Source organism: Blennius ocellaris (assembly GCF_963422515.1).
Source record: "Blennius ocellaris genome assembly, contig: SCAFFOLD_146, whole genome shotgun sequence".
Classification (NCBI taxonomy): Eukaryota; Metazoa; Chordata; class Actinopteri; order Blenniiformes; family Blenniidae; genus Blennius; species Blennius ocellaris.
The window spans coordinates 60,001-75,000 of record NW_027662072.1 but is presented as its reverse complement, the minus strand read 5'-3'; the positions used below and the strand labels follow the sequence as shown (position 1 = coordinate 75,000).

General features: G+C 58.1%; 1 protein-coding gene across 1 annotated transcript in view; it reads right to left on the bottom strand.

Moving 5' to 3' along the window:
* Positions 1-275: 275 nt before the first annotated feature.
* The window catches only part of LOC308148338 (lipoxygenase homology domain-containing protein 1-like), a gene marked incomplete at its 5' end in the record, with an annotated part of 49,667 nt that continues 34,942 nt past the window's right edge, over positions 276-15,000 (bottom strand). Inside the window, 15 exon segments of the mRNA XM_080521797.1 lie at positions 276-857; positions 2,427-2,582; positions 2,658-2,796; positions 3,877-4,047; positions 4,134-4,319; positions 5,080-5,257; positions 7,957-8,074; positions 8,162-8,289; positions 10,105-10,290; positions 10,423-10,575; positions 10,578-10,633; positions 11,979-12,111; positions 12,194-12,231; positions 12,234-12,402; positions 14,788-14,942. Coding sequence (XP_080377923.1) covers positions 377-857; positions 2,427-2,582; positions 2,658-2,796; positions 3,877-4,047; positions 4,134-4,319; positions 5,080-5,257; positions 7,957-8,074; positions 8,162-8,289; positions 10,105-10,290; positions 10,423-10,575; positions 10,578-10,633; positions 11,979-12,111; positions 12,194-12,231; positions 12,234-12,402; positions 14,788-14,942 — 2,447 coding nt within the window. The 3' untranslated portion in view covers positions 276-376.

Below are 15,000 nucleotides of genomic sequence, written 5' to 3'. Positions count from 1 at the left end.
CCTCAGGGTGGAGCTGACCTCCACCTCTCTACCTCAGGGTGGAGCTGACCTCCATCTCTCTGGTCTCAGGGTGGAGCTGACCTCCACCTCTCTACCTCAGGGTGGAGCTGACCTCCACCTCTCTACCTCAGGGTGGAGCTGACCTCCACCTCTCTGGTCTCAGGGTGGAGCTGACCTCCACCTCTCTACCTCAGGGTGGAGCTGACCTCCACCTCTCTGGTCTCAGGGTGGAGCTGACCTCCACCTCTCTGCCTCAGGGTGGAGCTGACCTCCACCTCTCTGGTCTCAGGGTGGAGCTGACCTCCACCTCTTTGCCTCAGCGTGGAGCTGACCTCCACCTCTCTACCTCAGGGTGGAGCTGACCTCCACCTCCACCTCAGTACTTGGGGTGGAGGACCCTCTGGATGCGGCCGTCGGCGCGCTTGGTGTCCAGCCACTTGGCGCAGAGGAAGATGGTGGTGACGCCGTTGGCGGTGTTGGTGACCTCCACCCGGTCCAGCAGCCAGCCGGGGCTGAGGCCGGTGTTGTCGTGCTCCACCCGCAGCTTCTGCAGCTCCCCCACGTCCAGCAGCTCCAGCAGGAAGCGGTCCGTCCGCCCGCGCTCAAACAGGTTCCGGAACTTCTGCCGCAGGCGGCGGCGGCCCGAGTCGCCGTTGGTGCCGTAGATGGTGACGGAGACGTTGGCGTCCGTCCCGGCGCCCTTCTCGTCCCCCGTGATGACGATGATCTCGTACTTGACGGGGACGAGGCTCCGGGCTTTGCTGGCGAAGCTCTCGATGGTCTTGGTGCACTCCACCGTCAGGAAGTCGTCCCTCTTGGGGGACAGCAGGACGGGAGCCCGGCAGCTGAACACGTACCTGGTGGACAGCGACAGGAAGTGACGAGGCCACGACAGGAAGTGACGAGGCCACGACAGGAAGTGACGAGACAACGACAGGAAGTGACGTGACAACGACAGGAAGTGACGAGGCCACGACAGGAAGTGACGAGGCCACGACAGGAAGTGACGAGGCCACGACAGGAAGTGACGAGACAACGACAGGAAGTGACGAGGCCACGACAGGAAGTGACGAGACGACGACAGGAAGTGACGAGGCCACGACAGGAAGTGACGAGGCCACGACAGGAAGTGACGAGGCCACGACAGGAAGTGACGAGACGACAGGAAGTGACGAGGCAACGACAGGAAGTGACGAGGCCACGACAGGAAGTGACGAGGCCATGACAGGAAGTGACGAGGCCACGACAGGAAGTGACGAGGCCACGACAGGAAGTGACGAGGCCACGACAGGAAGTGACGAGGCCACGACAGGAAGTGACGAGGCCACGACAGGGAAAGTGACCGAGGCCACGACAGGAAGTGACGAGGGCCACGACAGGAAGTGGACGAGACAACGACAGGAAGTGACGAGACAACGACAGGAAGTGACGAGACAACGACAGGAAGTGACGAGACAACGACAGGAAGTGACGAGGCAGCGACAGGAAGTGACGAGGCAGCGACAGGAAGTGACGAGGCCACGACAGGAAAGTGGACGAGGCCACGACAGGAAGTGACGGGGACAACGACAGGAAGTTGACGGGACAACGACAGGAAGTGACGGGAACAACGACAGGAAGTGACGAGGCCGCGACAGGAAGTGACGAGGCCCGCGGACAGGAAGTGACGATGCCACGACAGGAAGTGACGAGGCCACGACAGGAAGTGACGAGGACCACGACAGGAAAGTGACGAGGCCACGACAGGAAGTGACGAGGCAACGACAGGAAGTGACGAGGCAACGACAGGAAGTGACGAGACCACGACAGGAAGTGACGAGACAACGACAGGAAGTGACGAGGCAACGACAGGAAGTGACGAGACAACGACAGGAAGTGACGAGGCAACGACAGGACGTGACGAGGCCACGACAGGAAGTGACGAGGCCACGACAGGAAGTGACGAGGCCACGACAGGAAGTGACGAGGCCACGACAGGAAGTGACGAGACAACGACAGGAAGTGACGAGACAACGACAGCCACGACAGGAAGTGACGAGGCCACGACAGGAAGTGACGAGGCAACGACAGGAAGTGACGAGGCAACGACAGGAAGTGATGAGGCAACGACTCCGTGTGGAGGAGAAAACAAAACTTTTTGAAAACGTGTAACCTTTCACAAACTTTCATGCTCCATTTCTGGGCAAACGCAATTGTTTGAAAATGCTCCGGCTCCGTCTCCTTTGAAACAGGCCAAAATGGTACTTTTTAAAAATGCTGTGTCTCCATGGAAACGGGGGAAACGCAGCTCCTGGTCGCTGACACTAGCAGTCAAACGTTTTCGGCATCTCTTCCGTTTCCATGTTCAACGACCGGCTCTTCTGAAACAACTACGCAGAATTTGTGTTGCCATGGTAACGGGATCGGAGTGTCAGTGAACGCCTCACTTGTTCCCCAGCTCTCTCTCGGTGACGACCACTTCCTCCACCAGCCAGTAGACCTCCACCTTCACCTTCCTGCCGTCCTTCGGCGTGTGACCCAGACAGATACCGGCGATGTCGCCCACATTCCTGGAGGAGAACTCAAACCTGTCCACGCTCCCCCTGACACACACACACACCATGTTCATGATCATAATGAGAGTGGTGGTTCTCATGCAGGCGAGAGCAGGAACCTACCGTGAGAACCTCCTCTTCTTGGAGGAGTTCTCCATCAGCAGTTCTTTGGACCGGCCTTTCCTCCCCTCCAGCACCATCCAGGCGTTTTCCCTGGTCTCCGCTTCTGGCGTGTCGGCAGTTTTAATACAAATTTCATATTCTGCAAAGGAAAGAAGAAAGCAACAAGGTTCTGGATTGTCCTTGAAGTCATTGAAGGATTTAGAAAATAAGGGAAAACTAAGAAAAAGCAAAAAGAAGAGAAAGGTGAAGAGAAACCTGGGAAATAAGGGATAAAAGAGGAAAAATAAAAAGGGAGGACAAAGGAGAAACATAGAAGAAGAACGAGAAAAGGAAAAGAGGAGAAGGGAGGGGGGAGGGATGGAGGGGGGGGAGGAGGGAGGAGGGGGGGAGGAGGGGGGGGAGAGGATGGAGGAGGGGGGGGAGGGATGGAGGGGGGGGAGGAGGGAGGAGGGGGGGAGGAGGGGGGGGAGAGGATGGAGGAGGGGGGAGGAGGGGGGGAGGAGGAGGGAGGAGGGGGGGAGGAGGGAGGAGGGGGGGAGGAGGGAGGGGGGAGGAGGGGGGAGGGGAGGGAGGAGGGGGAGGAGGGGGGAGGAGGGAGGAGGGAGGAGGGGGGGGGGGCGTACTGGTCTTGTCGTTGAGGTCCAGGAAGTGGTTGTTGGCGGCGGCCAGCTCCCTCAGGGTCTGGCCGTCCTCCTCCTTGCTGGACAGCCAGCGGTCGCAGGGGAAGGAGGAGGAGGGAGGAGGAGGGAGGAGGGAGGAGGGAGGAGGGAGGAGGGAGGAGGGAGGGGGAGGAGGGGGGCGTACTGGTCTTGTCGTTGAGGTCCAGGAAGTGGTTGTTGGCGGCGGCCAGCTCCCTCAGGGTCTGGCCGTCCTCCTCCTTGCTGGACAGCCAGCGGTCGCAGGGGAAGGAGGAGGAGGGAGGAGGAGGGAGGAGGGAGGAGGAGGGAGGAGGAGGGAGGAGGGAGGAGGAGGGAGGAGGGAGGAGGGAGGAGGGAGGAGGGAGGAGGGAGGGGGAGGAGGGGGGCGTACTGGTCTTGTCGTTGAGGTCCAGGAAGTGGTTGTTGGCGGCGGCCAGCTCCCTCAGGGTCTGGCCGTCCTCCTCCTTGCTGGACAGCCAGCGGTCGCAGGGGAAGGAGGAGGAGGAGGGAGGAGGGAGGAGGAGGGAGAAGGGAGGAGGAGGGAGGAGGAGGGAGGAGGGAGGAGGAGGGGGGGGGCGTACTGGTCTTGTCGTTGAGGTCCAGGAAGTGGTTGTTGGCGGCGGCCAGCTCCCTCAGGGTCTGGCCGTCCTCCTCCTTGCTGGACAGCCAGCGGTCGCAGGGGAAGCGGAAGCTCCTGTCCAGCGCCTCGTCCTTCACCTCCAGGTACTCCAGGTGCCAGCCCGGCGCCGGACCTGCGCCGCCACAAGGGGGAGCCAGAGAGCGGGTGGCCGTGAGGCGGTGGCCGCCAGGCGGCCGCGGTGCATTGTGGGAGGCCCACCTGCGTTGTCGTGCCAGACGCGCAGCTTGGCGAGCTCGCCCAGGCTCAGCACGCCGGCGAAGCGGAAGGTGTCCGTCTGCTTGCGCTCGAACTTGTTGGACTTGTCCCCGTCCCTCAGCGCCAGCGTCCCCGAGTCGCCGTTCTCCCCGAACAGGATGACGAACGCCTTGGCGTCGGTGCCGGCGCCTGGCGACACACACCGGCGCCACGCGGCGTTACAGGAAGTGGTTCTGGGGAAACCTGGCCGGCGGGCGCGGTGGGTTTCCATGACAACGGAGCTCGGAGCCACTGAAACCTTTTGAAAAACACGACTGAGGCGGAACTTTTTGAAAAGGCTCCGTGTGCAGAACTGAATGCTGCCACATGAAAAACCTCATCTTCACTCATGTTTTCACATCTTGTGCAGTTTTACTTCTTCTCAGTTTAAGAATTACTGCGAAACACCTCCAGTGACTTTTCACCTCCATACTTTCAGATTTAAAATACTTTTACACACAGACTTACTTTTGTATTTCTACAAACCTATTGGTTGATTCTATATTGTTAAAATATTTCATAGTGTTTATCTTTTTCTGTATGGAGTATTTTGTATTTTCTGCTCTTTTTGCTGCTGAAACCAGTGAATTCCCTCGTTGTGTCGTGAACATGGTTGAATGGATCTATATATAGTATATTAGATTAACATGTACATTTAGTAGTGTTTTCCCCCGTTTCCATGGCAACACAGTGGGATTGTTCCATCTTCAGTGGCGTTTTGTGTTTTCAGAGTCTCCGAGCAGCGCCGCCCTCAGCAGGCCGGCCCCGCCCCCAGCAAGCAGGCCCCGCCCCCAGCAGGCAGGCCCCGCCCTCAGCAGACCGGCCCCGCCCCCAGCCGGCTGGCCCCGCCCTCTTATTCTGAAATGTTGGCTTTTTCCTGGAGAGCAGTTTTCAGCTTTCGCGGCCTCACCTGCCACGTCGCTGGTCTTCACCTGGAGGACGTAGGTGGTGAGCTCCACCATCACCTGGCCGTCCACCGCCGCCGCCATCTCGCAGACCAGCGTCCTCCGGGGCCCCCGGGTCCTGGACAGCCAGTCCTCGTAGGAGAACACCCAGTCCTGGTCCTGGCCCAGCTGACGCAGGACCACCTGCCCGGGGCCCAGCAGAGCAGAGCTGGGAGGGAATCTCACCACCACCTTCCTTCACTGTCATCACGGCCCCCAGGACGGAACGACGCGGCCCCCGGGACGGAACGGAACGACACGGCCCCCAGGACGGAACGACACGGGCCCCAGGACGGAACATCACGGCCCCCAGGACGGAACGACGCGGCCCCCGGGACGGAACGACGCGGCCCCCAGGACGGAACGACACGGGCCCCAGGACGGAACGACGCGGCCCCCAGGACGGAACGGAACGACGTGGCCCCCAGGACGGAATGACGCGGCCCCCAGGACGGAACGACACGGTCCCCAGGACGGAACGACACGGGCCCCAGGACGGAACATCACGGCCCCCAGGACGGGACGGAACATCACGGCCCCCAGGACGGAACGACACGGCCCCCAGGACGGAACGGAACGACGCGGCCCCCAGGACGGAACGACACGGCCCCCAGGACGGAACGACACGGTCCCCAGGACGGAACGACACGGCCCCCAGGACGGAACGACACGGCCCCCAGGACGGAACGACGCGGCCCCCAGGACGGAACATCACGGCCCCCAGGACGGAACGGAACGACGTGGCCCCCAGGATGGAATGACGCGGTCCCCAGGACGGAACGACACGGCCCCCAGGACGGAACGTCGCGGCCCCCAGGACGGAACGTCACGGCCCCCAGGACGGAACGACGCGGCCCCCAGGACGGAACGACGCGGCCCCCAGGACGGAACGACACGGCCCCCAGGACGGGACGACGCGGCCCCCAGGACGGAACGACACGGTCCCCAGGACGGAACGACGCGGCCCCCAGGACGGAACGACACGGCCCCCAGGACGGAACGACGCGGTCCCCAGGACGGAACGACACGGCCCCCAGGACGGGACGACGCGGCCCCCAGGACGGAACGACGCGGCCCCCAGGACGGAACGACGCGGCCCCCAGGACGGAACATCACGTCCCCCAGGACGGAACGACACGGTCCCCAGGACGGAACGTCACGGCCCCCAGGACGGAACGACGCGGCCCCCAGGACGGAACGTCACGGCCCCCAGGACGGAACGACGCGGCCCCCAGGACGGAACGTCACGGCCCCCAGGACGGAACGACGCGGCCCCCAGGACGGAACGTCACGGCCCCCAGGACGGAACGACGCGGCCCCCAGGACGGAACGACGCGGCCCCCAGGACGGAACGTCACGGCCCCCAGGACGGAACGACACGGCCCCCAGGACGGAACGACACGGTCCCCAGGACGGAACGTCACGGCCCCCAGGACGGAACGACGCGGCCCCCAGGACGGAACGTCACGGCCCCCAGGACGGAACGACGCGGCCCCCAGGACGGAACGACGCGGCCCCCAGGACGGAACATCACGTCCCCCAGGACGGAACGACACGGCCCCCAGGACGGAACGACGCGGCCCCCAGGACGGGACGACGCGGCCCCCAGGACGGAACGACGCGGCCCCCAGGACGGAACGACGCGGCCCCCAGGACGGAACATCACGTCCCCCAGGACGGAACGACACGGTCCCCAGGACGGAACGACACGGTCCCCAGGACGGAACGACGCGGCCCCCAGGACGGAACGACGCGGTCCCCAGGACGGAACGACACGGCCCCCAGGACGGGACGACGCGGCCCCCAGGACGGGACGACGCGGCCCCCAGGACGGGACGACGCGGCCCCCAGGACGGAACATCACGTCCCCCAGGACGGAACGACACGGTCCCCAGGACGGAACGACACGGTCCCCAGGACGGAACGACGCGGTCCCCAGGACGGAACGACACGGCCCCCAGGACGGGACGACGCGGCCCCCAGGACGGGACGACGCGGCCCCCAGGACGGAACGACGCGGCCCCCAGGACGGAACATCACGTCCCCCAGGACGGAACGACACGGTCCCCAGGACGGAACGACACGGTCCCCAGGACGGAACGACGCGGCCCTCAGGACGGAACGACGCGGCCCCCAGGACGGAACGGAACGACACGTCCCCCAGGACGGAACAACACGGTTCCTGCACTATAAGCCTGGACTGTTTCCACGTTCTCTGAACGCCGCAGCTCAAACTATGACGGATGATTGATGGGTTTTTAGGGGTTAATGAGCTTCATGCCACCAAAACACGGTGATGCGTTCAGGTACATCACAAAACTCTGAACTTCCTTTTTGTCTTTTTGAATTTTGTGGGTGGGGCTTATATTCAGGACATTACGGTATTGACAATGGTTTTCCCCCACAATGCACGCTCATTGTATGAAGGAGCAGTTACATTTGTTTTACATTATATGTGTTTACATTTAGTTACATTTAGTTACTGTGGCCCTTTGAGGGCAGCTGATGCTGATGTGGCCCTCGGGGGAAAGGAGTTAGACACTCCTGGTCAAGATCCATCAAACTGTTGATGTTTCCTGACTGACGCCATCTTGGGAAACCTGCCCCAAGGGATTGTGGGATATGAAAGATGGCGGCAGCTGCAGCCACAATATCAACATTTGACCAGTTCGTGTGACGAGGAAAGTTTCGTATTAGAGAAGAACGTCAACAACTACAACTCTGGTGGAGAAGTCTAGCGACCCCAAACAGAAGGTTGCAGGTTGGATTCCCGACCTGTCCACCTGCAGGCCAGTGTGCTGCCCCCGGTGGCCTGGAGGAACCGACCTGCTGGAGGAACCGACCTGCTGGAGGAACCAGTCTGGTCGACTCCCGGAGCCGTCCACTCTCAGCCTCATCTTCCTGAGCGGCGCCACGTCCTCCAGCTCCACGTTGAAGGTGTCTTCCTGCCCGCGCTCGAACCTGAGACATTGTCGCCACAGCGTCACACGCCGCTGCAGTCCCCCCCCCCCCCCCCCCCCCGCCACCCTACGCGGCGCGGCGGCCTACCTGTCTTCGTTCTTGGGCAGCAGCACCTCCTCCGTACTGCCGTTGACTCCGAACACCGACATGAAGATCTGAGTGTCGGTTCCTGCGTCCTGAACGTCCCCCGTCTCCACCGTCACCTCGTAGATCACCTGACCTCCAAACACAACATGTCCTCAACCAACGCCTCTCTAGTGGGGGGAGGGGGAGGGGGAGTTCAGTTATGGGAAGGGTTAGGGTAGGGGTTAGGTTACGTTAGGGGTAGGGTTAGGTTAAGGGTTAGGTTAAGGGTAGAGTTAGTTGTAGGGGTAGGTTAAGTTATGGGAAGGGCTAGGGTAGGGGTAGGGGTAAGTTAGGGGTAGGGTTAGGTGTTGGGGTAGGGGTAGGGTTAGTATAGGTTAGGTTAGGTGTAGGGGTAGGGTTCGGTTCGTGTTAGGTTAGTTGTAAGGGGTAGGTTAGGGTTAAGTTAGTTTAGTTGTTAGGGTTAAGTTAGGTGTAGGGTAGGTTAGGGTTAAGTTAGTTTAGTTGTAGGGGTAGGTTAGGGTTAAATTAGTTTAGTTTGTAGGGGTAGGTTAGGGTTAAGTTAGTTTAGTTGTAGGGGTAGGTTAGAGTTAAGTTAGTTTAGTTGTAAGGGTAGGTTAGGGTTAAGTTAGTTTAGTTGTAGGGGTAGGTTAGGGTTAAGTTAGTTTAGTTGTAGGGGTAGGTTAGAGTTAAGTTAGTTTAGTTGTAGGGGTAGGTTAGGGTTAAGTTAGTTTAGTTGTAAGGGTAGGTTAGGGTTAAATTAGTTTAGTTGTAAGGGTAGGTTAGGGTTAAGTTAGTTTAGTTGTAGGGGTAGGTTAGAGTTAAGTTAGTTTAGTTGTAAGGGTAGGTTAGGGTTAAGTTAGTTTAGTTGTAAGGGTAGGTTAGAGTTAAGTTAGTTTAGTTGTAAGGGTAGGTTAGGGTTAAGTTAGTTTAGTTGTAGGGGTAGGTTAGGGTTAAGTTAGTTTAGTTGTAGGGGTAGGTTAGAGTTAAGTTAGTTTAGTTGTAAGGGTAGGTTAGGGTTAAGTTAGTTTAGTTGTAGGGTAGGTTAGGGTTAAGTTAGTTTAGTTGTAAGGGTAGGTTAGGGTTAAATTAGTTTAGTTGTTAGGGTTAAGTTAGGTGTAGGGGTAGGTTAGGGTTAAGTTAGTTTAGTTGTAAGGGTAGGTTAGGGTTAAGTTAGTTTAGTTGTAAGGGTAGGTTAGGGTTAAGTTAGTTTAGTTGTAGGAGTAGGTTAGGGTTAAGTTAGTTTAGTTGTAAGGGTAGGTTAGGGTTAAGTTAGTTTAGTTGTAAGGGTAGGTTAGAGTTAAGTTAGTTTAGTTGTAAGGGTAGGTTAGGGTTAAGTTAGTTTAGTTGTAAGGGTAGGTTAGGGTTAAGTTAGTTTAGTTGTAGGGGTAGGTTAGGGTTAAGTTAGTTTAGTTGTAAGGGTAGGTTAGCCGCCCTGAATCCACCAGTCGAGGACCCGTGGCGGCGTTCAGCAGGTCAGGGTTAGGGGTAGGTTAGTTGTAGGGGTAGGGTTAGGGGTAGGTTAGTTGTAGGGGTAGGGTTACGGTAGGTTAGTTGTAGGGGTAGGGTTAGGGGTAGTTTAGTTGTACGGGTAGAGTTAGGGGTAGGTTTGGTGTAGGGGTAGGGTTAGGGTAGGTTAGTTGTAGGGTGAGGGGTAGGTTAGGTGTAGGGGTAGGTTAGTTGTAGGGTGAGGGGTAGGTTAGGTGTAGGGGTAGGTTAGTTGTAGGGTGAGGGGTAGGTTCGGTGTAGGGGTAGGGTGAGGGGTAGGTTAGGTGTAGGGGTAGGGTGAGGGGTAGGTTAGTTGTAGGGTGAGGGGTAGGTTCGGTGTAGGGGTAGGTGAGGGGTAGGTTAGGTGTAGGGGTAGGGTTAGGGGTAGGTTAGGTGTAGGGGTAGGGTAGTATTAGGGGTAAGGCTGGCCGCCCTGCAGCCACCAGTCGAGGCCCTACCTTCTGGGCGATGCAGACGTTCTCGGCGTCCAGCACGTTGAACAGCCGCGCCGTCAGCCCGTCGCCTCGGTCTTTCGCCAGCCAGCACTTGCAGGTAAAGACGTACTTCACCCCTTTGGTCGGCACGGCAACGGCCAGCTGCTCCACCAGCCAGCAGCTCTCTGGCGTGGCGCCGTCATGGCCGAGCTGCAGAAGAAACCTCACCGTGTGTGTGTGTGTGTGTGTGTGTGTGTGTGTGTGTGTGTGTGTGTGTGTGTGTGTGTGTGTGTGTGTGTGTGTGTGTGTGTGTGTGTGTGTGCTGGCTCCAGGCTCCCTCACCTCCACCTTCTTGACCTCGCCCACGTCGGCGCCGTCACACAGGAAGCTCTCCAGGGATCCGGCCCCGAAGCCTCGCCGGCCGTCCGGCAGGTCCAGCCACAGCCGCGCCGTGCGGCCCTGGTTGGCGCCGATGACGATGACGTAGGCCCTCTGCCTGCGGTGGCGGCGTCGCGCTCCGGCCCGGTGCTGATGGTCACATGGTACGGGATCCCTGCACCGGACGGACAGGGGGTCTTCACCTAGAGCTACACTCGGTAGAGCGCACACCAACGCCACGCTGAACCCAGTTAGCATTGCTAGCATGATAGATTGATATTGACGCTAACAAGGTAGGTGAGAATGTGACGTCACTGTGGAACACTGAGCGGGGGGCGTCTCCATGGCAACAGGACACTGATCTCCTTTGATCTCCTCCATGAGGAGCCTCTCCACCGTTTTTCACTGTTTTTAAGGATTTATTCAGAAACGATGATACCAGAGGTCTCTGCTGCAGCGCTGCATGTTCTCCACGTTCTCCACGTTCTCCATGTTCTCCACGTTCTCCACGTTCTCCACATCTCCCTCCCCTGAATGTCCTCATGGTTCATCACCACGTTCAGCACAAAGCCAGAGAACCAGCTTCTACCCGCAATCAGCCTGATGAAGCAGGGAGACGTGGAGAACGTGGAGAACGTGGAGAACGTGGAGAAACATGGAGAACGTGGAGAACATGGAGAACGTGGAGAACGTGGAGAACGTGGAGAACATGTAATCTTGTGAGAAGTTGGTAAAATGCTTACCTATAGGGTAGGGTTAGGGTAGGGTTAGGGTAGTGTAGGTTAGGGTAGGGCAGGTAGGTAGGGTAGGGTTAGGTGGGAGGGTAGGGTTAGGGTAAGGGTTAGGGTAGGGTAGGGTTAGGTAGGTTAGGTAGGTAGTTAGAGTAGGGTAGGGTAGGGTAGGGTTAAGGGTAGGGTAGGGTAGGGTAAGGGTAGGGTAGGGTTAGGGTAGGGTAGGGTTAGAGGTAGGTAAGGGTAGGTAGGGTTAGAGTAGGGTAAGGGTAGCGTAGGGTAAGGTTAGGGTAGGGTAAGGTTAGGGTAGGGTTACCCCCTAACAGTAATACACTAATAAACACACGCAGGTCAAAACGTAACCTTCTCCCCAGCTTGATGTTGTTGAAGGTAACTCAGTAGGGACGAGTACTACACTGTGGTAGGGTTAGGGGTAGGGTAGGGTAGTGACGAGTACTACACTGGTGTAACTTCCTAACCAGGTCCTGACACAGGGACTCACACTGGTTGTGGTGTGACCAGGACCGATACAGAGCCGATACCGACACTGGTATCGGTTTACTGTTCTGAGTCGTGGACATTGGGACCGATACGGAGCCGATACCGACACTGGTATCGGTTTACTGTTCTGAGTCGTGGACATTGGGACCGATACGGAGCCGATACCGACACTGGTATCGGTTTTACTGTTCTGAGTCGTGGACATTGGGACCGATATGGAGCCGATACCGACACTGGTATCGGTTTACTGTTCTGAGTCGTGGACATTGAAACAGGTGTGGTTCTCACTGGGAAGCTGCTCTTCCTCCTCCTCCTCTTCCTCCTTCTTCTTCCTCTTTTTGTTCATGTTGCTGTCGACACTCTTCTGAGTCGGCGCCGACGGCGTTTTACTGGCCAGACCTTCGCGCACGCCATCGTAGCCCTGGATCGCCATGGCAACACAGAGCAGAGCCAGGACCAATGAGAACTCATGAAGAGTGAAGACCTGCAGGTTCTGGTGGTACCTTGACGTAGAAGACCCTCTGGATGCGCCGGTCCTCCTCTTCCTGGACAGCCAGCGCTCACACAGGAAGAGGAAGACCTCCTCCGTGTCCTGGTCCACCACCTCCACCTGGTCCAGGTACCAGTCCGGACTCACCAGGCTGTTGTCATGGCGGATCTTGATCCTGAAGACCTGACCCAGGTCCACCGCCTCCATGGTGAACTTGTCCACCTGGAGGACGAAGAAGGACTTTTCTCTCAACATGAACGTTTGGAACTCGAAACACAAAATGTTCTGTTTGACGGCAAAGTCCACAAAAACACTGCTTTTTTGGTCTTTTCCCCCGTTTCCATGGAGACAGAGTCTCAGTGTCGTCTATAAAGCCGGTGTCCCCCCAGTGTCCCCCCAGTGTCCCCCCAGTGTTCCCCAGTGTTCCCCAGTGTCCCCCCAGTGTTCCCCAGTGTTCCCCAGTCTTCCCCCAGTCTTCCAGTGTCCCCCCAGTGTCCCCCCAGTGTTCCCCAGTGTTCCCCAGTGTCCCCCCAGTGTTCCCCCAGTGTCCCCCCAGTGTTCCCCAGTGTCCCCCCAGTGTTCCCCAGTGTTCCCCCCAGTGTTCCCCAGTGTCCCCCCAGTGTTCCCCCAGTGTTCCCCAGTGTTCCCCCAGTGTTCCCCAGTGTCCCCCAGTGTTCCCCAGTGTCCCCCCAGTGTCCCCCCAGTGTCCCCCCAGTGTCCCCCAGTGTTCCCCAGTGTCCCCCCAGTGTCCCCCAGTGTTCCCCCCAGTGTCCCCCCAGTGTTCCCCAGTGTTCCCCCAGTGTCCCCCCCAGTGTTCCCCCAGTGTCCCCCCAGTGTTCCCCAGTGTCCCCCCAGTGTTCCCCCAGTGTTCCCCAGTGTCCCCCCAGTGTCCCCCAGTGTTCCCCCAGTGTCCCCCCAGTGTTCCCCAGTGTCCCCAGTGTTCCCCAGTGTTCCCCAGTGTTCCCCCAGTGTCCCCCAGTGTCCCCCCAGTGTTCCCCCAGTGTCCCCCAGTGTCCCCCAGTGTCCCCCAGTGTTCCCCAGTGTTCCCCCCAGTGTTTCCCCAGTGTTCCCCAGTCCCAGTGTTCCCCAGTGTTCCCCCAGTGTTCCCCAGTGTCCCCCCCAGTGTTCCCCCAGTGTCCCCCCCAGTGTTCCCCCCAGTGTTCCCCCCAGTGTTCCCCCAGTGTCCCCCGTCCCAGTGTTCCCCCCAGTGTTCCCCCCCAGTGTCCCCCCCCAGTGTTCCCCCCAGTGTTCCCCCAGTGTTCCCGTCCCCCCAGTGTTCCCCAGTGTCCCTTCCCCAGTGTCCCCCCAGTGTCCCCCCCAGTGTTCCCCCAGTGTTCCCCCCAGTGTTCCCCAGTGTTCCCCCAGTGTCCCCCCAGTGTTCCCCCAGTGTTCCCCCAGTGTTCCCCAGTGTTCCCCCAGTGTCCCCCCCAGTGTCCCCCCAGTGTCCCCCCAGTGTCCACCAACACCAAGTCGGAATGTTTTCGAAAAGTTCCACCTTGGGAGTGTTTTTCAGTGACTCTGGACAAGAATCCTGATCCGAACTCTTTCTACACCTCCGGGTTTTACAACCAGACGATCAAAACAAGTCTTTACACCGTTTAACTGCTACTGAGACAGACATGCTGTTTCACTCTTTGTCCACTAGGAGCCGCACTTTTTCAAGGAGAGAAGCAGAGTGGAAACATCCGAGTCAAAACCATCAGGGGAGGAAAGAAAAAGGAAAGACGGATGAGAAAAGAAAATAGAAATACATTTTAAAAAAGGGGGAAAAAATGAGAAAAATATTGAAAAGGAAAAGAATAAAGAGAAAAAAATGAAAAAAGACTAAAAGAAAATCAAAAAGAGGAAAGAAAGAAAGAAAGAAAGAAAGAAAGAAAGAAAGAAAGAAAGAAAGAAAGAAAGAAAGAAAGAAAGAAAGAAAGAAAGAAAGAAAGAAAGAAAGAAAGAAAGAAAGAAAGAAAGAAAGAAAGAAAGAAAGAAAAGAAAGAAGAAAGAAAGGAAAGAAAGAAAGAAAGAAAGAAAGAAAGAAGAAGTGATTTAAAGAAAACAGACCCACTTTAGTTTAAAGAGAACAGAACAAATTCTGAATAAAAAGGATGTTCAATGTTGATGATTGCGTTTCCATGGCGACGTCACTTGCTTCGTCCAGACGGAGGACAGTGTGGACGAAGCAGGGACGTCCGTCTCTGAGGGACGGACGTCACTGCTTCGTCCAGACGGAGGACAGTGTGGACGAAGCAGGGACGTCCGTCTCTGAGGGACGGACATCACTGCTTCGTCCAGACGGAGGACAGTGTGGACGAAGCAGTGACGTCCGTCTCGGAGGGACGGACGGAGGACAGTGTGGACGAAGCAGTGACGTCCGTCTCGGAGGGACGGACGTCACTGCTTCGTCCAGACGGAGGACAGTGTGGACGAAGCAGGGACGTCCGTCTCTGAGGGACGGACGTCCCTGCTTCGTCCAGACGGAGGACAGCGTGGACGAAGCCGTGACGTCCGTCTCGGAGGGATGGACGTCACTGCTTCGTCCAGACGGAGGACAGTGTGGACGAAGCCGTGACGTCCGTCTCGGAGGGACGGACGACCCAGAATGGAAGCGTCTCTCACGGCTCCTCGCTCAAACTTGTTGCTGTTGGTCTCCGACTTGCGCAGCTTCCTCTCCCCGGTGTCCCCCAGGTCGCCGTACAGGGTAAGGAAGACGCTAGCGTCGGTGCCGCCGCCGTACACGTCTCCGGTGGTCACCGCCACGCCGTAGGTGTGAGCTGCAACGCCACACGGGACGGGGTTCAGCGGCCGGGCCGAAGCCCCGGGGGGGGTCCT